The sequence below is a fragment of the Ursus americanus genome, chromosome 16 (genome assembly GCF_024610735.1).
Source record: "Ursus americanus isolate L20-20 chromosome 16, mUrsAme1.1.p, whole genome shotgun sequence".
NCBI classification, from domain to species: Eukaryota; Metazoa; Chordata; class Mammalia; order Carnivora; family Ursidae; genus Ursus; species Ursus americanus.
Genome location: NC_142142.1, coordinates 50,985,792 through 51,013,383, shown reverse-complemented (window position 1 = coordinate 51,013,383; position 27,592 = coordinate 50,985,792). Strand labels below are relative to the sequence as shown.

The 27,592-nt window shown below is 41.0% G+C and overlaps 1 protein-coding gene across 2 annotated transcripts; it reads left to right on the top strand.

The window, feature by feature from the left end:
- On the top strand, positions 1 to 27,592 carry PAFAH1B2 (platelet activating factor acetylhydrolase 1b catalytic subunit 2). 2 transcript variants are annotated; one of them, XM_045797845.2, is made up of 6 exons: positions 1 to 157; positions 7,975 to 8,062; positions 16,964 to 17,053; positions 18,190 to 18,306; positions 20,176 to 20,298; positions 24,246 to 27,592. In XM_045797845.2, the coding sequence occupies exons 2-6, from the start codon at positions 7,982 to 7,984 to the stop codon at positions 24,522 to 24,524; spliced, it is 690 nt and encodes a 229-aa protein (XP_045653801.1). In that variant the 5' UTR covers positions 1 to 157; positions 7,975 to 7,981; the 3' UTR covers positions 24,525 to 27,592. The 2 variants fall into 2 exon arrangements, with proteins under 2 accessions (XP_045653801.1, XP_087724543.1); XM_087868417.1 differs by lacking the exon at positions 1 to 157 and having other exon boundaries at positions 7,975 to 8,072.

Below are 27,592 nucleotides of genomic sequence, written 5' to 3'. Positions count from 1 at the left end.
CTTGAGTGGCAGGGGAACCGGAAGTGGGGGCGCTGCTGCTGGTGCTGGGGCCCGAGGAGGGACGCGCCGGAGCAGGGCCGCCGGGACTGAGCGAGCGACAGACGCGCCACCCGCCGACGCCGCAGCCGCTTAGGGCCCGCACGGACCCTCTGCCTGAGTGAGTGCAGCCAGGGTCGCGGGGAACCGGCGGCTTAGAGGTGGGGGTCGGAAGGGCCTGCGATTTGTTATTGTGAGAGGCCCACGACCTCCCCTCCCCCACCGTCCGGGCCCCTCCCCCCGCGCCACCTTCCCCCTCCCCGCCGCCCCTCGGGGGGCCTCGCGCGCGCGCCTTCTCCGCGGCCCAGCGCTGCCTCACAGCCGCCCGCGCTGTCCCCGGCAACCCCGGAGCGCTCGCCGCCCCCCTTAGAGCCTCCCGCCTGCACCCCACCCCCAAACCTGCCGACTCGGCTCCGCCGCTGGCCGCCGTCTCCACCCGCCTTTCCCGGGGGAGGGGTGAGGGGGACTACGGTGGCGGGGCGGCAGCTCCTCCCCGGCCCACCCCCTGAAGCAGGCCTCTCGGCACCCTAGCTCGCTGGGGCCGGCGGTTCGCCGCCGCCAGCCCCGTTTGTAGCAACTCTTCTGTCTCCGGTCTCAGCTGTTGCCTCTTCCCTCCATCCCCGCGCCCGAACCTCTGACCCTCCCTCCGCTTTCCCCCTGTCGGAGAGGCCTTTAACGCGGGCTTAGACCCGTTACTCGGTGGCTTGTTAACCGAGCACTTTTTCCTCCCCCTTTTGTTGAAAAATTTCAACTCTTTAGAAACTTCTCCGTTTCCTCTAATGTATTCAAAAACCCGCAGACTGTCACGGCTCCGAAGGGATTATTTCTTAGAGGGCCATGTAGTCCAGCCTCTTATTTTAGAGATGAGGCCCAGCAAGGTTGGCGATGTGTCCAAGGTCAACCAGCTGCTTAGAAAGACCCATGGACAGATTTTCTCAGGTGCTTTTCACCTGGTCCGTCCATGTCCGTTTACCAGATCGAGACCTTCTGGCCTACAGGTTTGCGTTATACCCGTTGCATGGTGACTCACTGTTCTGCTTCCCGTAGCTCAGGCCGGCGTTGCTTTCCATGATTTACGCACAAACCTTAGGAAAAGCAAACACTTCAATCTCTGGCCTCTTTTTCTAGAGCGAATCTGCGCAGAAAGGGAAGATCATCTGCACCCACTCTAGGATCTCATTTTGTACAGTTTTCAGTTGAGGGGAGGGTGATAAAGTGTGGAGAAAGGAGGAGGAGAAAATACAGAGTATTGATTCTCCTGAGCATTTGAATACAGCTTTGCCTCGGATAAGCCTGTGTCTTTAGATTCTCCTGGGCACATTGTTCTGATATAAAGGTTGCCTCCTTGTGGGGGAGCAGGGGAGGAGTAGGAAATCATTGTGCTTTAATTTGTTGGCTTGGGCGGGCATTCGATAATAAATTATGGATGTGCTGGAACCCCAGGACCCACCCGCCAGCCCACTGAGGCAGGGTATTCTGGATGAGGCTTTTCTTCCCTTTCAGAATAACCCTGCTAACTCCCTCTGAAACAAAATGAAGTCTTAGGTCAGAGTGGGCACATTCTAAATCTTTTAATTCTTGGTGCAACTTTTCTCCTCCCTCTGTTTCCTGGTTAAACTAAAGATCCAGCTGAGCTTGAGAATTTATATTTCTTTGTTGTTGAAACTGGTTTCTGATTAAACACGCTACACCAGCTACACCACATGCTGGTGTAAGTATCTGGAAATTCTGGCGTTCACTGTCGCAGTCCAAGTTAAGGTAGAAAGAAGACAGAAAATGCAGGAAAATTGGGAAATGCTGTGCAAGGTGCTTACTCATTTTTCCAAAGAATTTACATTTTGATGGACAATCAGAGATTCCCTGGAATAGAGTCTCTCCTGGTAAATTAACAAAACTTCTGTTCTTCAGACCTTTAATCTCCATTCTGCTTGGGTTCTCTAACTGAACCTGGTGTTTGTGATCAGAAGATAGTGACTTATAATAATCCCCCCCCAAAGGGATTATTATGAATCAGGAAGGTGAGATGGGAGTCAGAATCCACCTCTCTCGGTACTTTTTTTATTATGTTACTGATTACAGCTTCACTATTCCGAATACTGCTGTGTTCGGTATTGCTCTGAGGCAGGAAGCCCAAAATCACTCCGGTTTTGTGTCCTATCACAGGCTGTGCTCGGATACAATCAGGATAGCTCCTGATTCAGTCTTCATTTCTCTTAGAATACAACAGCTTATTTTACTTGACTCCCAAATTATTTGAATCTTCTAAATGCGTAGATCCCTAGATTACACATTTCCAGCCTTGGTCTTAGGAGATCGCATGGGTTCGTGGCAGTTTTTCTTTACCTACTCTTTAAGGATGTGATCAAGCCATAGCCATCAGTAAAACGGAAAGCTACTTTGTATTGTGAAATTTTGGTTTGGCAAAACAATACAAAATCCAAGTGTCTGAAGGCGCAAAGAAACAAATTTTTGCTCACTTTGCCCTTGTTGAGGAGGAAGGATGACCTTGTATTCATAGTTAAACAGGAAAAAAAAAAGACTAGCTAATTGGGAATATTTTGCAATCCTCTCTCAATTCTACCTGTGTGGTAGCCCCAGATAAGTGACATCTTTTCCCTCAGTTTCTCTGTCCCTATTTCTTCATTTTGCCAGTGAAGAAATTTAGTACCAGCATGAAAGTGTTTTGCTCAGAATCTCAGGATGTCATTAAATTTGGTTAGTAGTGATAAGGTATGTAAGTAAATCGAATTAGTAAATGAGAATTTGTCATGTCTTTTCTATATAGAGCCTAACATCCTTTGCTCAAGAATGATAGGCTTTGGAGGTAAAAAACTCTGCATTCCAGTTCCAGCTCCCCTGTCTTGGAGCAGGTTCCTTCAATCTCACTGAGCTTCAGTTTTATTTAAATAACTAAGCTCCTAACACAGTGTCTTGTAAATTGTAAGTTCTTAATAAATCTTAATTGCGATGATTATTTTACAACAGTTGTTTACCTGGTGGAAGAACTCTGGAAATCCATGTTAGTAAATTGAATCCTAGACCTAGAAAGATTTTACAGCTTAAGTAGACCATTGGTCTTGAAAGTAGAGTATGTGCACTCCCTGGGGATTGCAGAAGAAGAACCATTGGAATACAGAAAACAACTCAGAACTTCTTTTTACATGTATTTTTTTATGTAAAAGGAAAAAGTAAACTTTACTAATATTTAATATATAGATTAACAATAATTCATACCTTTAATTTATAAGTAAATATATAACAGGACACATTTCAAAAAGATTCTAGAACATTAAAGATGTTTGGGCACCACAAATCTGGACCAATCTTTACTCATATGCTTAAGTTCACTTTATGCTTTCCTGTTAGGGATTCAGCTTGCCTCTCTTTGCATCTCCCCTGGAGGAATCTATTGTGAGAGGTAGGCCATGTCATTTTGTAGCCTTATTGTTAGAAATTTGCCTAACTGTACATTATGTCCACTGGCCTCACCCTCCTATTTGGGGACATGCAAAATAAGCTTAATATCTCCTCCTAGTAATCTTCAAATAGTTTGACAGTTATTTGTGTCATGTCTTCTCTTCCCTAACCCATTTTTCTACAGACTATAAACATACGTATTTCATTCAACTGTTTCTAATATGACAGGTTTTCAGTTTCTTACCAGCTTGGCTCCTTTCCTCTAGACACCCTCCAGTTCGTCAAAATTCTTTAAGCTTTTCAAGGTCTAAGAAGTAAAATGAAGTTGAAATGCCTGTATTTTACCTAAGAAGTAAAATGAAGTTGAAATGCCTGTATTTTGTCTTTTAAGTGGTGAGGGATATATTTGAACACATGTTATTATGAGAGTACCTTGTATTCGCAGTTTGTTACCCTTGTTCTTTAAACAATCCCCAGGATCAGTAGTGTCAATTATATAATCATATAGTGAGAGTAGGATACATTATTTTCCACTGTTTGAGTAGTGGTCGCTCCGTTAATTTTGTGTCAGTTAACTTTTACCTCAAAAATACCTAAGTGTGAAGTGTCTCTCCAGGTAGGAAAACAAGTGAGAACAAACTAATGAAATAGTTGGGTTTTTAAAATTGTATTTAAGAGCTGCCTGGGTGGCTCAGTGGGTTGAGCATTGCCACTCTTGATTTCCCCTCAGGTCATGATCTCAGGGTGGTGAGATCAGTCCATGTGTCAGGCTCCTGCTGAGTATGGAGCCTGCTTAAGAGTCTCTTGGGGCGCCTGGGTGGCTCAGTGGGTTGAGTGTCTGACTCTTGATTTTGGCTCAGTTCATGATCTCAGGGTCTTGGGATCTAGGCCGAGTTGGGTTCCCTGCTCAGCAGGGAGTCTGCTTGAGCTTCTCTCTCTCCCCTCCCCCCCCCCCACTTTCTCTCTCAAATAAATAAATAAATAAAATCTTTAAAAATAAAATTATTTTAAAAATTAAAAAAGATTCTCCTCCTTTCCCTCTGCCCCTCCCCCCTTTTAAAAAGGAACGAAAAAAATATTTTTGAAAACTTAGGAAATAGTCTTTTGAATTAGTAGAAAGTGAAGCTGTTTGTTGCTGTACTTCTTTACATTTTATATGTAATTTTGAAATCCAGAAGGTGGGAAAACTTGGTTGCCCCTTGTATGTCTTAAGGCTAATAGAGCTGTTTGATCAGCAGGGAAGAAAGCTATTTTTAAAATTAAAACTAGGGGCGCCTGGGTGGCGCAGTCGTTAAGCATCTGCTTTCGGCTCAGGGCCTGATCCCAGCGTTCTGGGATCGAGCCCCACATCGGGCTCCTCCGCTGGGAGCCTGATTCTTCCTCTCCCACTCCCCCTGCTTGTGTTCCCTCTCTCGCTGGCTGTCTCTGTCAAATAAATAAATAAAATCTTTAAAAAAAATTAAATTAAATTAAAACTAATAAGCACCATGGCAGATTTAACCTGAATAGCCAGTCTTCAATCTAGAATTGAACTTAGACCCAAAGAAACTTTTGTATAGAACATATAAAATGTTTTATTAGTGTAAAAACAAAAACAAGACGCCTGGGTGGCCCAGTTGGTAAAGCGTCCGATTCTTGGTTTCCGTTCAGGTCACAATCTCAGGGTCATGAGATCGAGCCCCAAGTGGGCTCCGAGCTCAGCGAAGACGCTGCTAAACTTTCTCTCTCCCTTGGAGTGTGCACAATCTCTCTCTCTCTCTCTCTCTCTCTCGCGCGCGCGCAAATAAATAAATCTTAAAAAAAAAAAACCAAATTAAATGTTTCTTTTTTTTTTTTTTAAAGATTTTATTTATTTATTTGAGAGAGAGTGAGAGAGAGCATGAGCAGGGAGGAGAGGGAGAAGCATGCTCCCCACCAGGCAGGGAGCCTGATGCAGGGCTTTATTCCAGGACCCCAAGATTATGACCTGAGCTGAAGGCAGACCCTTAACTGACTGAGCCACCCAGGCGGCCCCCAAAATTAAATGTTTCTATATGACTATTTGTTTTAATCCCCTTTAATCATTTTTTCTTTTATGCATCTTTTAATTTTCCTGTACTTTTCTCAGGCATTGAAGCCTCAGCTGGATACCTTGGAGCTGTATGGATTCATCTTGCACTTCTTCCCAGTTCTTCTGTTTTACACTGATGTTTTTAGCTCCAGGGAGTTTATGTTTTTGGTGAAACGGTTAGGTATAAGGCCTCTTTAGGGAGTCAGCATGAACCGTTCTGTGATTAGTGGGCCAGATGTGATGTTACTGGGGTCAAGCAAACCTAATTTCATTCACTTACTGTACAAATTACCTGAATTACCTGATCCTCGTTTTTTTCGTTTTGCAAGGATTGGAAGTGGTATGTGTAACATGGCGTATATAGTCCTTCATAGATAGCTATTATTTTCTGATAGTTGCAAATTTTAGTAATCTGAAGGAATATATACAGATGGTCCCTGACTTAATAATGGTTCTACTTACAGTATTTTGACTTCACAATGGTGTAAATGCTGTATGCTTTCAGTAGAAAGCGAACTTCCAGTTTCAAAGCCTAATCTTTTCCTGGGCTAGTGACATGCGGTAAGATTCTCTCGTTGCTGGGCGGTGGCAGTGAGTGGAAGCTCCCAGTCAGCCACATGACCATAAGGATCAGCATCTGATAAAGGGACAACCATTCTGTACCCATGCAACCATTCTGTTTATCTTGTCCAGTACAATATTCAGTAAGTTACATGAGATATTCAACACTATTGTAAAATAGGTTTTGGTTAGATAATGTTGCCCAGCTGTAGGCTAATGTAAGCGTTTGAGCACATCTCAGGTAAGCTAGGTTATGCTATTTGGTAGGTTAGGTATATAAAATGCATTTTTGACTTAGGATTTTTCTTTTCTTTTTTTTAGATTTATTTTTATTTTATTTATTTATTTATTTTGTTAAAGATTTTATTCATTGGGGGGTGGGGCACAAAAGAGCACGAGCCAGGAGGATGGGCAGCAGGAGAGGGAGAAGCAGACTCCCAGCCCAGCAGGGAGCCTGATTCGGGGCTCGATCCCAGGACCCCGGGATCACAACCCAAGCCAAAGGCAGACGCTTAACCGACTGAGCCACCCAGGCGCCCCAGATTTATTTATTTATATTTTAGAGAGAGAGCACGCGGGGGGGGGGGGAGAGAATATCAAGCCGACTCTGCTGAGCCTGGCGCGCACACAGGGCTCACTCAAATCTCAGGACCCTGAGATCATGGCCTGAGCTGAAATCAAGAGTCCAACACTTAACTGATTGAGCCACCCAGGTGCCCTGACGTAGGATATTTTCAACTTATGATGGGTTTATCCGGATGTAATTCTGTTGTAAGTTGAGGAAGATCTGTACAGAGGGTGTGGATGGTGTTTTACATTTCCAGTTAGATACAAGCTTAACCCTGAGCCTAATTTTTTTAGACCTAGTGTCATTTAGAGTGGAACTAATTAGTTTGTGTAGTTATTGTTAAAACAGTGATTTGCTTCTGTAATGTATTTTTCATGAGTGAAGGTATATTTTCATATTTAGAGCTTTGTTACTTTCTGATTCTCAAAAATTACTGCTTTGGCAATCTAGCATGTTTTGTTTACTCAGTAAATACTTATTGAATGAATAGAACTCAGTTCTCTTTCAGAGAAAGCTGCTCTGTATTTGATGATAGCAAGGGAAAGAAAAAGAGAATCGTCCCCTTTTCTTTAAGCCACAAAACCCCAGATTTTTGTATTTTTTCATCATCCTTTGCATATGTCAAGTGATTTCTTGAGCCTGATGTCTATAGTATGTATTTTCCAGAGTTGATTAAAAACAGTCTGGAGTCTTTGTCTTTCTAGATTAGCATTTCTAGGTTTTCTGAATTTCGCCTATTCCTTCCCCACTATCAGATGCTGTATTTGTGCTCGTCATTAATAACATTTTCTTAGTGGATACCTATCAAAAATAAAATACCTAGTAAACATTTGTCAAAAACCAGCGCCAAAGCCTATGACCAGTTTTGTCACAATCTGTAGTAGTTATTTGTGTGATATTTAGTAACCAGTGGGTTCTAATCATGGCTGTAGCAATTCTCCAGTGTCTAACTGGAGCGGCCTAAAAGGCTCTAATGCAGGTTTCATTGAACTCTGAAGTGTCTAATCCCTTGTGTCATTTGGTACTTACATTAATATGTAATCATGAAAAATTAATGTAAATGTAAAGTATATACTTGGAGCAGGTTTTTTCAGTGTAATGCACTGTTCCTAAATGATACTCAAACCTGTCTGGAAGTTTAAGGATGCCAGATATTCATGGGACTTAAGCAGTCATGTCCTAGAACTCATGTCTACTGAAAATAAACTCCAGTTGTTTCATTTCTAGGCAAAACCACAATGAGACTTAAATTATTATTTAAAATCTAGCATGTAATATTTAAGTGGTAACAAATAAATGTTCCATAATGAATGACACATGACATAGACATTTCTCCCCTCAGGTATAGAATGAGCCAAGGGGACTCAAACCCAGCAGCTATTCCACATGCAGCAGAAGATATTCAAGGAGATGACAGATGGATGTCTCAGGTAAAAAGAAGTGCGTATGTGTTATTCACCCGAGATGAGTCTCTTCCAGTTTTCCAGGGTCTTTTGGCCAAAGCCACAAAAGTGCATTTTTTATGGTCAATAAAAATCATTACTTTAAATAAAAATCTAATGTTATGCTAATGTCATACCTAATCACCAGTCTGATGTTGGACCAGAGGAATATTTTGAAAGCATAGTCATTGCCCCCTATTCATCTTGAGAGATAACAGTGTCTCCACAGCATTCTTTTTTTTGTGTAAGCTTTTTTTCATTTTGAAGTAATTTCAAAATTACACAAATACTGCAAAAATTTTAGAAAGAACTCCCTATATCCTTCATCCAGACCTGCCAGTTAACGTTTTGCCACATCTGCCTAAATGTTCTGTCTGTATCTGCTTGTCTTTGTATGTGTACATATCAACATACAGTGTTTTCTGGACCATTTGAGAGGAAGTTGCAGTCATCATGCCCCTTCACCTCTAAATATTTTAGTGTGTTTTCTAAGAATAAGGACGTTTTCTTACACAACTACAGAATAGTTATTAAAATCAGGAAATTTAACGTTGATGTTATGCCATGTTCACATTTCTCCATTTGTCTCAGTGTTTTTATGTCTGTTTTCTTCCCAGTCTGGGATCACACATTGCATTTCATTGTCATGTCTCTTTATTCTCCTTGACTCTGAAATATTTCTTAGCCTGTGTTTTTCATGACACTGACAGTTTGGAATATAGACCATTTATTTTGCGGAAGGTTCCTCAATTTGGGTTTATCTTTTTCCTACTAAGCAAGATTCAGATTACACATTTTTGGCAGGATATCAGTGAAGTCATGTCCTCAGTGCATCATGGAGAAGATACATGATGTTGGTTTGTCTCATTGGCGATGTTAACTTTGATCGCTTGATTGAGATGTTCTTCTTGAGATGTTCTTCTAAACCAGTTCTTATTTATTTATGGTATGGCCTCATGGGTTCTTATTCTTTTTTTTTTTTTTTTTTTTTGAGATTTTATTTATTTATTTGTCAGAGAGCGCGTGCACAAGCAGGGAGCAGCAGGCAGAGGGAGAAGCAGGCTCCCTGATGAGCAAGGAGCCCAATGCGGGACTTGATCCCAGGACCCTAGGATCATGACCCGAGCCGAAGGCAGACACTTAACTGACTGAGCCACCCAGGTGTTCCCATGGGTTCTTACTCTTTCTAGTGGGTTATAACCCACTAATTTTGAAGCTCACGTTGTCCCAGGTTAGCAAGTGGGACTCCTCTCAGCCGGTTCCTGTGTCTTCTTGATGTGTTCCATTGTTTTGTAGCACTGTATCTTTTTTGTATTCTTAGCTGCCTTTTAATAAGCTCTTATCACGTAACCATAACTATGTTTAGCCTTCATCTATTGGTTTCCAACCATATTACCTCTTTGGAATAGCAAGTTCTATATTATTTTAAATACCCAGAGTTTTGCATTTTAGTATTTAGTGATTCTGTTTATACTCTTTTTTTTTTTTTTTTTTAAGGATTTTATTTATTTATTTGACAGAGAGCACAAGCAGGCAGAGCAGCAGGCAGAGGGAGAGGGAGAAGCAGGCTCCCCGCAGAGCAGGGAGCCCGACGTGGGGCTCTGTCCTGGACCAGGACCTGAGTCAAAGGCAGACGCTTAATGACTAAGCCACCCAGGCGCCCCGATTCTGTTCATATTCATGATAGTTGTATAATTCTTCTGTTTTTGTCTTTCCAGACTTAAAAATCAGTCTGTCAACTAGTTTATTTTGAGTGGTAGTTAGTACTTTTTTTGACTTTTCTTATATGGATCAGCTGCTTGGTTATTCTTAATCTTCTAGTTTATATCTTTTTTTTTTTTTTAAGGTTTTATTTATTTATTTGACAGAGCACACAAGCAGGGAAGCTGCAGGCAGAGGGAGAGGGAGAGGCAGGGAGCCCGATGCAGGGCTCGATCCCTGAGCTGAAGACAGATGCTTAACTGACTGAACCACCCAGGCTCTCCAGTTCAATTATATTCTAAAAACTATTATGAAATCCACTGACCATCTGTGTATGTTCCACTCACCCTAAAAAAATAAAACATTGCTAATAGAATTGATGTTTTGTGTATACCCCTCAATTGATAATTTTTTTCTCTTTCCTACCTCCCCACCCCCAAACCAGTATCCTAAATTTGGTGGGTTTTTTTTCACGTGCTTATATACTATATATATGAAACTTCTAAACTATATATAATATTTTTGCATGCTTTTAAGCTTTTTGTAAGTAATATGTTTTTTAATGTGTTTTTCTGCAGTGTATGATACATGTTAAAAGCATAGCTGTAGTTTTTTCCTTCCTATTTATTTTTTTAAAGATTTTATTCATTTATTTTAGAGAGCGCTTGAGTGGGATGGGGAAAGGCAGAGGGAGAGAGAGAGACCCAAGCAGACTGTGCTGAGCGTAGAGCCCGATGCAGGTCTTAATCCCAGGATCCTGAGATCATGACCTGCACCAAAATCAAGAGTCAGATGCTTAACCGACTGAGCCATCTAGGTGCCTCTTTCTTCTCTTTATTTTTTTAAGATTTTATTTATTTGTTTGACAGAGAGCCAGCACGAGTAGGCAGAGCAGCAGGCAGAGAGAGAGGGAGAAGCAGACTCCCTGCTGAGCAGGGAGCCTGATGCAGGGCTCGATCCCAGGGCCCTGGGATCGTGACCTGAGCCAAAGGCAGATGCTTAACCGACTGAGCCATCCAGGCGCCTCTCTTTCCACTCTTTAAATAGTATTTCTTTGCTATATATGAAAATACCATTTAGGTACATTTAGGAATATTTCGGCCATTTATAACTTTATTAAAAGTAGTAACTAAAACTAGATGTCTTTGTTGTTCCTGGCATGTTAGCAGGCTTTAAATAATTAGCATTGACTGGAAAAAAATAGTCAAATGGAAGAAAAACAGGAATATTTTTGAAAAAAATTTTTTTAGCTTGTATAGAAGGATCATTTTACTAAGTAATAAAATATATGCGCAGATCTTGGTTTCTTTTCTCCAGTGAAAGGAACCAGGGCTACTTGGAGAAGTGCTTGCATCTACAGCTGGAACAAAGGAAATAAAAGATGGACCTGTAGCATCTTGTAGTGCAAGAGAGCAACTACTCAAGAAGGAAAAGGAAAAAAAGATACATGGCAAGAATATCACTGAAGTGAAGTGTCCTTAGTACATGTCATAGAAGACATGTGATACTGGTTTGATTCACTGGTGATATTCACTTTGACCACTTGGGGCCAACCTGAAAGAGCACCCAAGTGCAAAGTTGGACAATTTGAGCAGCATAGTAGATCATGATATTATTGGTTTATAATTCGAAGGATAAAGTATTCATGAATCCATTTTGCTATAAATAAATGATTGGATAAACGGGAGAAGAGACAATAATTTTAATTAATTAATGTCGGGGCACCTGGCTGGCTTAGTCGGTAGAGCATGCAACTCTTGATCTTGGAGTTGTGAGTTCGAGCCTCACATTGGTTGTACAGATTGCTTAAAAATAAATCTTTTAAGAGTAAATAAATGTAGAAGGAGGAGGGGAAAAGAATACCCTCATTAGAACACCACGGTAATAGTTCCTGTAGGGAGGGTCCATCAGTGAATACTAAAATTAGTAGGCACACCTTTGAGGAGAGAGAGTGTATTTGCCTAGCCTCAGAAGTATCTCCCTGGAAATTACTTTGGTGCTTTTAACATAAGACCACATATTTTTTGATATCCCCTCCCTCCAGAAGGTAGAGCTTATTAATTCCCCCATCAGTGAGAGTTTGTTTGTTTGTTTAAGATTTTATTTATTTATTTGACAGAGCGCACAAGCAGGGGGAGCAGCAGACAGAGGGAGAGGGAGAAGCAGGCTCCTTGCTGAGCAGGGATTCCAATGCGGGGTTCGATCCCAGGATGCTGGGATCGTGACCTGATCTAAAGGCAGATGCTCAACCTACTGAGCCGCCCAGGTGCCCCTAGTGTCTGTTTCTAACAAATACTGTATGGAAAGGAAAAATAATAACTATATATAGGTGGAGCAACCTGGCAAACACCACCTTAACCAAATGATCGTTGTTAATATCACCAGTAATGTCATGTTGATACCGTGTACTCCCCTCTGATGTGATACAACAAGGGCACATCACCTCCGTGGTAGTCTTCCAGAATAATTTCATCACCTCAGTGTATTCGTGACAAAATAGCAGATCCAAATTGAGGGACATCCTACAAAACACCTGACTACTGCTAAACATGTCAATGACATGAAATACAAGGAAAGACCAAGAAACTGTCCTGTAATGGAAGAGACCAAGGAGACATGTAGACTAAATGCCATGTAATATCCTGAATTAGTCCTGGGAACAGGAAAAGGACATAGTGGAAAAATTGGTGCAATCTGAGTAAACTTTTTTAAGATTTTTTTTTTTAATTTTATTTTTAAGTAATCTCTACGCCCAACCCAGGGTTCAAACCCAGAACTTTGAGATGGAGGTTCCCATGCTGTATTGATTGAGCCACCCAGGTGCCCCCTGAGGAAACTATTTTAGTTGATACTATTTATGAATGTTAATTTCTTGTAGCCAACGTACCATGCTTATGTAAGATGTTAACATTGGAGGGAGCTGAGTGAAAGGTATATGGGAATACTGTACTATCTTTGCAACTCTTGTATATCTAAAATTATTTCAAAACAAAATGTTAAAAGAAAAATAGTCATGATTAAAACAAATATTGAAGTTATGATACTTTCTATAAAGTATTACCAGAATACTACACCACATATCAGGAAATACCAGGAGCAGATGAACATGTCCACTAGGAGCGCTGTAGGAGTACAAGCAACAAAATCCAGACTCTGGGAGATTCTGTAGGTCAAACGGTCATATTTCTTAGAAAATAAATTTGGGAGGTAGTGGTAGAGGGAAGGGGAACCCTGTTGATTAAAAGATTTAAGAGACAAATTGGATCCTGATTTATTTATTTTATTTTATTAAAGATTTTATTTGTCAGAGAGGGAGAGCGCGCACACACGCACAGGCAGGGGGAGTGGCAGGCAAAGGGAGAAGCAGGCTTCCTGCTAAGCAAGGAGCCCGATGCGGGACTTGATCCCAGGCTCCCAGGATCATGACCTGAGCCAAATGCAGACACTTAACTGACTGAGCCACCCAGGCGTCCCTGATTTTTAAAAAACCATAAACAATTTTTTGAGACATTGAATTCGAACACGGTTATTTGTTGATATTAAAGAAATTACTCTTAATTTGGGGGAGTAGAATTGGTATATAAACAATATAAAATACTTAAAATATAAGTAGAATAAATATTGTAGCATAGAATGCTATATCCTTAATTTGCTTCAAAATAATACGATGTTGGTAGTGAGCAGTAGTTTGGGGGATGACTGAAATTATAGTGGCCATGAGATGATCAGTGTAGCTGGTAATGGATACATCACTGTGTTATTTTCTCTACTTTTGTGTACATTTGATATTTTTCATAATACGTTTTTTTTAAGGGTGATACTCAAACACTTGACTGTAGACAAATGTAATACAAATTGTATCAAAACGTATTAACCAGGGACACCTGAGTGGCTCTGTCGATTAAGTACCCGACTCTTGATTTCGGCTCAGGTGGTGATCCTCAGGGTTGTGAGATCAAGGCCCTGCATCAGGCTCTGCGCTGGGCCTGGAGCCGGCTTGATTCTCTCTCTCCCTCTGCCCCTCCTCCCACTTGCGCACATGAGCTCTGTCTCTCTCTCAAAAACAAACAAAACAAAATATTAACCAGGAAAAGGCTCAGCAGCAGACTGAGGAAGATATTTGCAGTAAATAATACAGATGAAGCACTGATATTTTTTGGTATAGTATGAGTAAAAATATCCTCTAGGTACCACTAGAGAAGTATCTTGATAAACATCACAGAAAGTGTGTCACTTTTTTTTTTTTTAATTTTATTTTTTGAGAGAGGCACGCCTGAATGGGGGGAGGGGCAGAGGGAGAGGAAGAGAGAGAGAATCCCAAGCAGGCTCTGTGCTGAGTGTGGAGCCTGTTGTGTCCTCTGTCTCACGACCCTGAGATCACAACCTGAACTGAAATCAAGAGTTAGACACATAACCAACTGAGCCACCCAGGTGCCCTGAAAGTGTGTCACTTTTTGTTTCCAAAAAGTACATATTGTAATGTACACCAGTGCAGGTGTAGGTATGATAAAACCAGCTCTGATAAATTGCTAGAGTCAGGACAGATGCAGCCCTTCTGCTAAATTTGGAAATACATCAAGGATCCACGAAAGTGCTCATCTTTGACCTAAGAATTCCCAATGTGTAAAAAATAAAATATGTGTACATTTCTTCATCACAGTAAATACGACACTACTGGCAAGTCTACCAGTAGGAAAACTTTAAAAAACCGGTGTGTCAGTGAATCCATTCAGTAGGATATTATGTAGCCGTTAAAAGTTAGGGCTATGAAAGTCACGTAGCTACACAGAAAAATACTTCTAGTATAATGTTAACTGCAGTTATAATGGCACTGTTTATTGAGTACCTACCGGGTGTTAGCCAAAAGCTGGGCCCCTTACCTAGAACTCGTCTCCACAGCTCTGCAACAGAGTTGCTGTAGGATGTGAAAAACAGGACTCGGGTTATATGCTTTCTGGACTAGAAAGTAGACAAGCCAGAATTTGAACATAGGCTGTTCTGTCCCCAAAGCTATTGTGCCAAAAGAAGGTATGCATAGTGAGTCAACTATTTAAGAAAAGGTTGGGGAGGCCTATGGAAAAATGGCAAGAGGAAAATACCCCCAAATGGTAGTTCCTGGGTAAAGATGGTAGAATGCTAAGTGTTTTGTTTTGATCTATTTTTCCGAACTTATTGTACCTAGTCTTATACTTAAAAAGAGAACGTAGAGTACCAGAACCTTTAGAACAGCAGAGCTTAAATTCCATGACATTCTAGAACTGTGAACGATTTTTCTGGTATTGAGAAGTAGTTGGTACTGTAGTACCACAGTGGAGAAGAGAAGTGTTGTGGAAGTGTACCTGTTCACCAGCTATAGTTTTATTCGTGCCCATTTTATCCCTTCAGTTTAAAAATACTTACTAGGGGCGCCTGGGTGGCACAGCGGTTAAGCATCTGCCTTCAGCTCAGGGCGTGATCCCGGCGTTGTAGGATCGAGCCCCACATCAGGCTCCTCCGCTATGAGCCTGCTTCTTCCTCTCCCACTCCCCCTGCTTGTGTTCCTCCTCTCGCTGGCTGTCTCTATCTCTGTTGAATAAATAAATAAAATCTTTAAAAAAAAAAAAAACTTACTAAAACAGTAGTAATTTTAAAAGTTTATTTACACAAAACATGGATGCAAAAAAAAGGAAAATCTAGGGTTGCCTGGGTGGCTCGGTCGGTTAAGCATCCAACTCTTGGTTTCAGCTCAGGTCATGATCTCAGGGTCTTGAAATCTAGTCCCAAGTCGGGTTCGGTGCTCAGTGTGGAGTCTGCTGGAGAGATTCTCTCCCTTTCTCTCCCGCTCTGCTCCTCCTCCACTTGGGCACGCTCTCTCTTTCTAAAATAAATACTTTAAAAAAAAAAGGAAAATCCATATCAAATCCTGCCATTCTACAGGAGGAGTTCTTTTTATTTTCAGATTATTTCCAGAAGTAGTTTTGTATTTTCACCCATAGCGGATGAGTGTCTCCTATTCACCACAGTGTTGTCTGTGCAGATATTAGCAGTAGAAACACTTAAATGTAACCGTACCTTAATTCCTAAGGAAAGCATCATTGAATGTAGAGCTTGAGGAAAAGGAGCAGCATTCAGACCTTTCCCTACAATTGGGTTAAAGACTGTTGCCTAGAGTATCATGTACATTTGTTTCAGGGATGAACATAGAAACGTCAACTATGTCCTTTAGTATCAATGAGTAAAATCCATTTTAAAAGCATTTTCTGGGGCGTCTGGGTGGCTCAGTGGGTTAAGCGTCTGCCTTCAGCTCAGGTCCTGGGATAGAGCCCTGCGTTGGGCTCCCTGCCTGGTGGGGACCTGCTTCTCCCTCTCCCTGCTCATGCTCTCACTATCTCTGTCTCTCTCAAATAAATAAATAAAATCTTTAAAAAAAAAAAAGTGTCTTGTGTCCTTGCAGCAGAGAGAAGCACTCCAGGACTAGGTCGTGGTCACCACTGCTTATAGACTTGGATTCGACTGAGAAAGCCTTGACTCCCACTTTGCCATTGTCTCACAGTTGGAGGTGAACAGGCATTTTCAAAGGCCATGTTAAATCCAAATAAAATACTTGATTCTTGATTGGTTCCTAGTTCAAAAAAAGAGATATAATACTTTATCCAAGTCTTGGAACAACTGGAAAAATTGAATATGGACTGAATATTATGGGATTATTGTTCGTTGTCTTAGATGTGATAATAATAGTTTTGTGGTTTTCTAGGAGACTGTTCTTACTCATGCTGAAATATTTAAGGGTGAAGAACCACACCATTTGCCGCTTACCTTCAAATGGTTCAGCAAACACAAACAGATAGAGCAAATATGGGAGAATGTTACTGTTGAATACAGGCAGAGATATACAGGTGTTCATTGTACTGTGGCTTTTCTGTGTGTCTGAAATCATCTTTTAAAAAAGTTTGAGGAAAAGATAAATTTATAAAAAGCATGTTAAATGTGTTTTTCTATTCTGATTTCAGTAGAATTCCAGTTTTCTTGAGCATATTAGAATGATCGGTGTGGTAAGGGTGGAAAGAAAGTCCCAGCAGTTCATTTCAGACAGAATAAGTAGAATGTTTAACAACAGAGTTACTGGTTGGACAACTGTTCTGTCTAGGCCAAGACCTCGCACCAAGAACGAAATGCCGGTTTCTAATTTTGCTTCCTTTTTCAAACCAGCACAACAGATTTGTCCTGGACTGTAAAGACAAAGAGCCTGACGTACTGTTTGTGGGGGATTCCATGGTGCAGTTAATGCAGCAATATGAGGTAAAGTGGAAGGGGTGAGGGTGGGTCTCGGCTACTAAGGTAAATCCACTCATCGCTAGCAAACTTTCACTCTGAGCTGAACCTATAGGCTCATTCGTGACCCTTTAGAAAAGCTCTAGTTCAGAGTGCGAGGGAGGTCAGACCTACATAATGGGATTCTTTGTGCCACCGAGCATGAGGAGACAAAAAATTTAGAATTGTTTCTAACTCAGCTCCCTTTTTTGCCTTGGCTTCCAAGAAACTTCCCGGTTACGTTTATTTACTTAAATTCGTCCTAGTCATGATTCTCAAGTCTTACCGTGTTTTACATTTTTTTATTTTGTGTATTTTTTAAAAGATTTATTTATTTATTTAATAGAGAATGTGGGGGAGGGGCAGAGGGAAAGAGAGAGAGAGAATCCCAAGCAGACTCCACACTGAGTGCAGAGCCCGATGTGGGGCTCAATCCCACGATCCTGAGATGATGACCAAGAGTCGGACACTTAACTGATTAAGCCACCCAAAGGCACCCCTTATTTGATGTGTTTTTGTGGGGGAACTTTTTTTTAAGATGTGCACTCTTCCAAGGGCAGTTTAAAGGAAAAGATAGCTTGATTCCTTTCTGGCTCCCACACTCTAAATTTCTTCATCTCATGTTTCTATTTCACCCTATTCATTTTGATGCGTGAGTAAAGGGAAAGGAGAGCTTACTAAGTTGGCACCTTGAGTATAAATGCTGGGACCTCCTAACGGCCATCGGGTGGCATTGTGACTCCATTCTTGAGCTGAGGTCAAAGGCTGCATTGACAACTGAGTGATAGAGGGGCACCTGTGTGGCTCAGTTGGTTAAGCATCCGACTCTTGATCTCAGGTCTCGATCTCACGATTGTGAGTTCCAGCCCCACCTTGGACTCCACGCTGGGCGTGGAACCTACTTAAAAAATGAAGTAAAAAATATATTAAAAAATAGTCGTAGAAGAACTGAGTGATACAGTGCCATCCTCAGAGCCCTGCGAACACTGAGTAGCTCACGATTTGCAGCATTATATTTGAATATAGAAAATGAAAATTATTCTTTCAGGTGCCTCACAACACATTGCAATGGAGGAATTTTATTTCCCACTCAGTTTAAATAAAGCCAGTTTTTCTCTTTTTAGATATGGCGAGAGCTTTTTTCCCCACTTCATGCACTGAATTTTGGAATTGGGGGAGATACAACAAGACATGTTTTGTGGAGACTAAAGAATGGAGAACTGGAGAATATTAAACCTAAGGTGAAATGAAACTAATGTTTTAAAGAATATCTTTAATCTTGAGTCTTTTCCAGGTGGTTAAATTGTCTGAAGCTGCTGGTAAAAACAAATTGCTTCTTTAAAGCATTATTTCGCTGCTGTTTGCTTTGTGCCCCTTTAAGAGAAATGATGCTGTTGTCCTTGCTTGAGAACATTGCAAATAGGTATTAAGAAATCAGTGTATTGCTTGCTTAGGTTGTACTTGTAGCTGTTGATAATGATCTTCTTCAGCTGTAGGAAGGGATTTGATGCTCATGAGGCATGCTATTCTGTAGACCTGAACGCAGTAACGGGGGAATCTGCTCAGACGTGGGCCGTGGTGGCAGTGCCACGATTCACTTCAGGAAGTCATTTTAGAGCTGTTGAACCATACAAACAAATTAGTAATCAAGGCATCCCAAGTTTTTCTGAAGAAAATTTGAAGCAGATGTGAACAAATGTTCACCATAAATGTGTACCCACTAGCTTAACACTTTATAAATGTCCTGAGTTGGCACACTGCATATAATTTTTTTTTAGCCCTAAGTAGAAAAAACCCACAGTTGATAACAGTTGGCTTTGTTGAAAGTATTTTGTTTTTTGCCTTTAAAAACTTTTTAATTTTTTTAAAAGATTTATTTATTTTAGAAAGAAAGCATGACTGGGAGGGGCAGAGGGAGAGGGAAAGAGAATCTCAGGCAGACTCTGTGCTGAGCCTGATGCAGGCCTTGATCTCATGACCCTGAGAACCCAACCTGAGCTGAAAGCAAGAGCCAGGTGCTTAGTGGACTCCACCACCCAGGCGCCCCTTTTTATTATTTTTTATTATTTATTTATTTTAAAGATTTTTATTTATTTATTTGAGAGAGAGTGAGCCCCTGCAAGTGGGCGGAGGGGCAGAGGGAGAGGGAGAAGCAGACTCCATGCTGAGCGCAGAGCCCGACATGGGGCTCTGTCCCTTCACCCAGAGATCACAACCTGAGCTGAAATCAAGAGTCAGACGCTTAACCAGTTGAGCCACCCAGGCACCCCTCTTTTTTTAAAAAATATTTTATTTTTAAGTTTTCCGTATACGCAATATGGGGCTCGAGCTCACAACCCCGAGATCAAGAGTCCCACGCTCTACTGACTGAGCCAACCAGGCACTCCTATTTTTTGGCCTTTCTATTAGAAAAACTCGTCCACGTACCTGTCTTTTGTGACAGGGTGGAAAGTTACTTGGTTGGGTTGTGTAGTAAGATATATGTCTCCAGGTGACAGACATCTTGTAAATTAATTTTTTTTTAAGAGAAAAAACTTGAAACTTCATCCAGCCTCCTCCCCAGCTACTCTTTCTTCAGTGTAACTGTGCATTTATTTATACCAGTTACATTTCCTTGGGTACTTTTGTTATTTTTTCTGGAAGATACTTCTAGTCAGGGAGTTTCTATGGTAGGAGTTGCAAATATTTTTCCCTGGCTTTCTTACATTTCACTTTATTTTAATAATTTCTTCAACATGCAGAGTTTTTATTTTTATACAGTTGAATTTGTTATCTTTTTTGTGTGGTTTCTGGATTTGAAGAGATTAGCTTCCAACTAACTCCACAGTGATGGAAGAATTCTGTCATTTCCTCCTAGTATAGTTTTACTACTTTGGAATTAATCTGCTTGGAATTTATCCTGAGATATATGAGGCCTAACTCAATGTTTGAAGATGAAGTTATCCCTACCATTTGACAAGTTCACCTTTTCTTCTTTTGATTTTTGAAATAAGATTTTTATCTAAATATTGATAAAGATTTTTATCTAATATTAGATTTTTATCTAAACATTCTTTTATTCTTGGTTATTTACCCCTGTCCCAACTTTTTTTTTCTTCCCTCAATTATAGGTCATTGTTGTCTGGGTAGGAACAAACAACCATGAAAATACAGCAGAAGAAGTAGCAGGTGGAATCGAGGCCATCGTCCAACTTATTAACACAAGGCAGCCGCAGGCCAAAATCATTGTATTGGTATGTAGTCTTTGGGTGGGTAGAGTCTTTGATGTCATTAGGTCAGGTGAGGAATGTTTTTAGAAACATGACCGCTCATGAATATCGAGAATCTTGGTGCAAGCAGTTTATGGTACTCCTGAGAGGTTCTTCTCTGATACAGCCTGTTGTCTTACCGGTTTCCTCACTTCCCAGACCAGCCGTGGGAGTCATCTTTTATCTGCTCATCCTTGTTTAGAGGTGAAAATCCTCTTTGTTGTCTCAGGTAGCCTTAATTGTTTTTTTATCTGTCCTCTGATAATTTTTATAATTTTTTAAAATTTTTATTTATTTATTTGAGAGAGAGAGTACAAGCAGAAGGACAGGCAGAGGGAGAAGCAGGCTCCTCACTGAGCAGGGAGTGCGACACGGGGCCCAATCTTAGGACCCTAGGATCATGACCTGAGCCGAAGGTAGACACTTCACCAACCGCACCACCCAGGCGCCCCAAATTTATAAAATTACGTATGAAACTTGTCCTAGTCCTGAGTCTCTTTTTATTAGACTGGGTTTGGATTAACTTAGATGTGTTGTTCAGTCCCACTGTTAATGTGTTAAAGGTGGTATACTTATTAGAATCTCTGAATTCTCTAAAACATCAGAGATTCTATTAGCAAAAAAATGAGTGCTTTATAGTCTTACCCCTAATAGAGAGTGCTGCCTGAAGGTAAAGCATTACATCTTCATGGTCTCAGAGATAAATAGCTGTCTTTCAGTGTGATATTCGTAGCGAAACTAAATTCTGAATGTATTCAGTTCTTAGATGATGTTGAGAAGGTAGTCATTAATTCAACAAACACGAGGCTCACTCTGTACAAGACACTGTCCTGGGTCCTGAGCATACAAAAATGAGTAAGACCTTGTTCCTCTCAGGGATCACACGGTCTAGTCTAGTGGTAGATGGACACAGCAATATAAAGAGAGAATTAGCATACTGTATGCTAATGGGAGTGATTATACTGTATGCTAAGGGGAGAACAGGTTTTTTTGGTCTTTTTTTTTTAAGATAAGAGAGTGCGAGTGCACTCAAGCAGGGGGAGGAGCAGAGGAGGAGAGAGAGGGAGGGTGAACAAATCTCAAGCAGCCTCAGTACTGAGTGTGGATCCTGATATGGGGCTTGATCTGAGGTCATGATCTGAGCCAAAACGAAGAGTCAGATGGCTAACTGACTGAGCCACCCAGGGGCCCCATGAGAACAGATGGATTTTAGACATAAAAGCTGATATCTGACTATAATTTTAAAGAATTCATTGGTCTCCAGACAAATGGAGAAAGGAAAGAAGGCATGACAGAGGGAGGAAAAAAAGTGGTGAAAGGCTTATTATACTTGTGTGTGTGTGTGTTGGGCAGGTGAAGCAGGGTGCTTGAAGAATTTTAGAGCTGTCGTTGAATAAAGTTGAAGGCTGGGATGGTTAGGAGAAAGAGGCTGTGGCAAAGTCATTGTAGGGATTTGTATGCCTTGAGAGAGGAGTTCGGATTTTTCTTATTGGTGCTGGGGAGCCACGTCTTATTTTTTTATCACATGGTATTTAATATAATTTATTTGTCTATATCCCTGGTTTACTCCAGAAAGGGTTGTGGTTAAGAGTCCACCTCTGAGGTACAGTGGCTGGGACGTGGCTGCTTAGGAAATATTTGTTGCATGAACGTTGCTGAATAAATCCTCCGTAAATAGTCTTTGTTTCAACCAGACTTTTAAATTTGATATACTCTGGTGTTGCCTACAACACTCCAACATCAGCAGCACCCTGAATGACTCTCTGAGGGAATGGTTGCAGAAGTCACTTGAGCATAACAGCCCCGATCCAATGACAGTGACAAGAACTGTGTGGAAACAAGACTTATGACGTATTTAAGTGAAAGTCCAAATACTGAACTGTCTGTATATTATATTTAGAATTACTTAAAATACAGATGACCGTTGAGGGGCACTGACCCCCATACATTCAAAAATCTGCATATAACTTTTCACTCCAAAATTTAATTACTAATAGTCTATTGATCAGAAGCTTTCCTGATAAGCAGTCGGTTAACACATATTTGGCATGTTGTATCTATGACATACTGAATTACAATAAAGCTAGGGAAAAGAAAATGTGACTGAGACAACCATAAGGAAGAGAAAATAAATTTACAGTACTGTATTTATCGAAAAACATTTGTGAGTAAGTGGACCTGTGCACTTCAAACCCGTGTTGTTCAAGGGTCTGCTATAGTCAATGTTAAAGAAATTAGGAGGATAATATTTTTCTTTTTTGTTTCTTTTAACACGATAGTATTTTAGTAATTATTACAGGGAAAAATCACAGCATACTTTTGATATTCTCATATTAAGGAAGATGCTGTGCAAATATATAAGTTGCTTTCCTCATCTGTTCTTGAAAATCCCAATAGGTATGGTGCCCTGTTCTTAAGGCTTACTCAGTTTTTATGGCTTTGACTGTCGTGGTATTCTTCGAATGTCGGAAAAAAGCATGTATTTGTTGTTCACTGGCCATCCTTCCTGGTTGCTTGTATCTCAGCGAGACTTAGATATGTAAGCATAAAGGGCAGTTCTTTTTTGTTAACTATTAGATGCAGAGCCTAATACTTTTAACAGTTACGTAAATGATGGTTTAGGATTGACTTGATCTGTGAAATTTTTGAGATGCTTAACAGGGATAGGAGATGGTCTAGGGTAGCAGAGTCATAATTATCTATAATTCTCATTTGGAACTATACAATCACATAATAGAGTGGTAATAAAGCTTCCCACATTTTGCTGAAAAAAATTAAAGCAGACATGAATAAGTACTTACTTTAGCGTAAAGTTGTTTTTCTTTTAGTAGAATACACACAGAAAATCTGTTTTTTTTTAAATAGGATCTCTTACCATAGCCTGTAGGAGAAATGGGTAGAAACTTTTTTTGCCTACATAGGAATAACTTGGTGTGTGCTATCATTAGTTATAAACCAACTGAAAGGCTGTCTGACAATAATTTTATAATAGGATCAACATCTGTAAAAGGACATTCCTAGTTTGAGATGATAAACCTTGCTCTTGCCAAAGTAAGATGGACTTTTATAGACTATAGAAGGATAGACACGTGACTCATCTGAAAGTTGGATAATTAACATAAGTTAAAAATGCATTTAGGAAATATCTGTTTTATCTGAGCAGATATAATGTGGCCTTGATTGTTCAAGACCACATTTGTTCCCACCCTGTTTCTCATGTGCACTGGTATAGGTTCCACGTAGCATTCAGAAATACATGTGCATTTGAGCTGGATGATTCTGATGACTATATGGAGAGTGAATTGAAGGGAAGACCACACTGGAGGTAGGAAGACCAGTCAGGAGACGTGACGTTAACTGAGTGAATAGTGGTAGGTTTCCAAGCCAGAGCAGCATGTATAATCAGAATGGGGGAGAGGGACAACAATGTTTTGAAAAGGATTGAGGATGCAAAAGCTGAGTAATTTAATGATAAATAGATAAGGTATGTGGGGTGAAAATGCAGGGATGTCGGAATGATCCGTTGGTACAGAGAATGTGCAAGGAGTGGGGTGTGCGCAGTGTGGGGAGAAGGTGATGAATTGCTTTTGGACATGTCCGGTCGGGAGTGCCTCGAGAAGTTTGGCAAGTTTGGCTCTGGGCTAGGATGTTCAGAGCAGGCCGAGTAGTGGGCCAAGGACAAAACCCTGAGCATACCAACAGTTAAGGGACAGGAGGAGGAAGAGGAGCTTTTGCAGAAATAAAGAAGGAATGGTCAGAGAACTGTTGTTAAAACCGATCTAGTCCAGAGTTTCTAGTGTAGTATTTGAGAAATCCGAGTTTAAAGAATGTCTACTGGAGCAGTTGTTCCAGGAATCTCGGGAATCACGGAGCAGTCGGTAGAAAAAACCAGTGACTCTTCTCATTTTCTGTTCTTCTCTGCTTTGCCCCAGGGTTTGCTACCTCGAGGTGAGAAGCCCAACCCGTTGAGGCAAAAGAACGCCAAGGTGAACCAGCTCCTCAAGGTTTCCCTGCCGAAGCTCGCCAACGTCCAGCTCCTGGACACAGACGGGGGCTTTGTGCACTCGGACGGTGCCATCTCCTGCCACGACATGTTTGATTTTCTGCACCTCACAGGAGGGGGCTACGCCAAGATCTGCAAACCCCTGCATGAACTGATCATGCAGTTGTTGGAGGAGACCCCTGAGGAGAAACAAACCACCATCGCCTGACGGGCTCCCATCAGTGTTACTCGCACCCCAGCTTCCTCAGATCAGTTATATCACTGGCACTACAGAATCCTTCTCTTTCCTAAGGCACTTTGCATTGTAGAATGTTCCTGGATGTTCATATCTAGTGTTTGAAGGGGAGGAGGGATTGAAACTGGTCCTGTACATAGAAGGTTGGTTTGACACAGGAGACAAATTAGCCAAGGAAGATTGTTGTTTAAATTCGTTTGAAACCAGAAGGGGACTTTTTAGTTGTATGTGTGACACATTCATTGAATTATCACAGTTTTTCCTAGGACAACATCGAGCCTAAGGACTGAACAAAATGAAGATTTTCTTTTTCTTGGCCTTTCTTTCTATGGATTATGTCATGTATAGTAACGATCAGGATCACACCTGCTTGGCTTTAAAACAGATGTCTTTTCCAGTTTTTTAAAGTTCATAATTTAGCTCTTTGTTTTTAGTTTGCTCTACTTCTGTGTATTTGCAACATTTTCTTAACAGCATCAGATTGAACGTGCTTGTGATTCAGATATGGGAGACGCTATGGTTACAAGTGAATTTGTTCCACTCTCTTAATCTTTCCCATGTTTAGCAGTGGAAGATAGGTTTTGCCCCATTTGGGGGACTCTACGGAGGGTATTATTTTTATGCTGCTGAATATCATGTCTATAATAGACCCATGCATGCAGCCTTTCCTCCCTATTTCCCCTCATCCCCTCTTTGTTTTGGGGGGGTGTCCTTGTTGACATTACAGGCTTTTAACACATTTTTGACCTAGGAGCTCTGTTGCTGGAAGTGTAAGTCCCCAGCCAGTTCCTCTCATGATGATAGTACTGATGTGCGGCTCATTCTCGTGTGGTGCTCTGTGCGTAGTCTGTGTAGTGCTGTCCAGAGTCGGAGTTCTGGTTTGTTTTGTTTTGTTTTTCCCTCAAAATGTGTTACACTTTCCTGTTTTAGAGAAGAAGAAAAAAAAAAGCAACCAGAACTCTTTTTCCCATTCCATAAGCCCTGACATTATTTCAAGTTTTATAATATCTTAGGGTGTATATTGTATTTTTTTTATTGGCTTCGTTTTTAAATCATATCAGTCCAGAAAAATTTGGCCTTTTCTCATGGGGAAACAAATGGAGCTTCTCTTCAGAATAGGCATTCTACCTTGATCCCACCATTTTAGTGAAAAAGAACTAGGTTTGTTTGACTTGCAGGGTCTGAGAATTTCTTTCAAGAGAGCTCTCTATAATCTTAATGGTTGAGCTTCAAGAACTGCCATTTTTAAAATAATGGAACAGTACATGGTTTATTGTTCAGTTTACCTATGGAAAATGTACAAACTGGATCTACAAACAGATATTTTAAACTGGACCAGGTGGGTATTGGAGTAACCTATTAGAATGTGCTCTGCACTGACTCTTTTTACCATTCAAGTTCAGTGGCTAAGGCATATGTTCGATGTTCTGCTCACAAGGCAAGTGTCAGTGCTTTTGTGAGTTGGAGGGGTTTGCTGATTTGTGCTAAGAGCCACTTCTGATTGAGAGGGATAGAACTTGGGCTGATGTTTTTCTTGTGAAATGTCTTTCTAGGAATATTTTTGGTCTTATCTTTAGTCTTTTTTTTTTTTTAATACATTTCTGAATGTATCATGTCTTCACTAACGACAGAAAGTACATGTGATGTTTACTAGACTCGTTTCCCACATTAAGGTTCCCTCTCTTTTTAGGAGCCCAGATTCTTGAGTTTATCAGGACAGGTCTTTTCATAGCTGAGGCATAGTTCTAAGGAGGGCAGAGACTTCATGAAGCCAGAAGTTTGTGTGTGAAAAGACCGATTCTTATCCAGGTCTTTTTCCATTTGTCAGAGGGCGGGAGTATCGTCCAAACAAACGCGTTAGGTTATTCCTGCAGCATGCGCTCTTAGCTTCCCTCTGGACTAAGGATCAAATAGCCCTTTGTGAGCTGGCCTTTGGCTCCTTTGCTTATGTGTGTAAACCTCGGGTGTTACTACATTTTATACCTACCAGAGCTATTCGAGCAATAGTATTTGAACCACTAGCCTTTTAAATAAAAGTCTGCCCCATTGCTAATATGCAGAGACTGAGTCCACTTTCATTTCTTGCCCGCTTGCTTTCACTGCTTTAGGCAAAAAGTGTTCATCTGTTTTCCTTTGATTGACATCCCTGTTTGCTACAGTGACAGAATTTAATGCTTACTCTTCGGTTCTCTCTTTATACTTTTCGTGTAAGTGTAATGCACTGTCCAAGTGAAATGTCCTAGTTGTCATTGTGATTAAGGGGCCAACTTTCCAGACAGCTAGCAGAGGTGTTCCAGTCCTCCCCCCCCCCGCAAGTTTTAATTCCTTTGCCCTTCCATTCCCGATACCTAGCTGGCAGCCAGTGATGGCTGTGGATTTCTGTGGGCACATTGTGAATGTGGCAGGTTGAGGACGTACTGCCAAGGGTCACCTAAGGCATGTAGTTTTGCTGCCTCCATATTCTAGGCTGCCATGGGCAGTGGTCTGGCGCCCACTTAGGGTCTTTTTGGACTGTTGGGGGCATCTGTCTAAACCTGAATCTTCTGTGAAAAACCTTAACCCAACAAAACAAATCTTGAGTAGCTCATGCCCTGTTCTTAAGAATTCTGTCTCTCGTTGTTAAAAAACAATAACAACAACAACAAAAAAAAAACCTCTTTTTTTTTAATCTAGTCACTGTTTACAGTTGTATGCTAAAGCCTGAAATATTGTCTGTGCTGTGGTGTATGAGCATTGCCAATTTTATATTTATTGCAGTGAAGAAGAAACTAAAAATATATGAAAATGAGGAGCGTGTCCACGCTCCTAAATCCGTGTGGGTGCATGTTGGAGAAGTGAGTTGGGCTCTCTTGAAAGGAGGCGTTTTGGAGTGCGGTCTCCCAGGCTTCTCCTTGGTGTTCCTGCTTGGGGATCACTGCTGCTAGCTGACTGGACCTCCCCAACAGAAGTTTGTGATTCTGCTTTGGCGAAGTTTCATTGACTAGTAGAACTCATTCTGTTTTAGTGCATATTTCAATATAAATGTAAACATTTCACTCAAA

What these genes read in the sequence shown, in the direction of transcription:
- PAFAH1B2 (XM_045797845.2), top strand. Translation starts at nt 7,982, where the DNA reads ATGAGCCAAGGGGACTCAAACCCAGCAGCTATTCCACATGCAGCAGAA. An exon ending in ATGACAGATGGATGTCTCAG is followed by an intron (nt 8,063 to 16,963) that starts GTAAAAAGAAGT and finishes TTTTCAAACCAG; the next exon opens with CACAACAGATTTGTCCTGGA. An exon ending in TGGAGAATATTAAACCTAAG is followed by an intron (nt 18,307 to 20,175) that starts GTGAAATGAAAC and finishes CCTCAATTATAG; the next exon opens with GTCATTGTTGTCTGGGTAGG.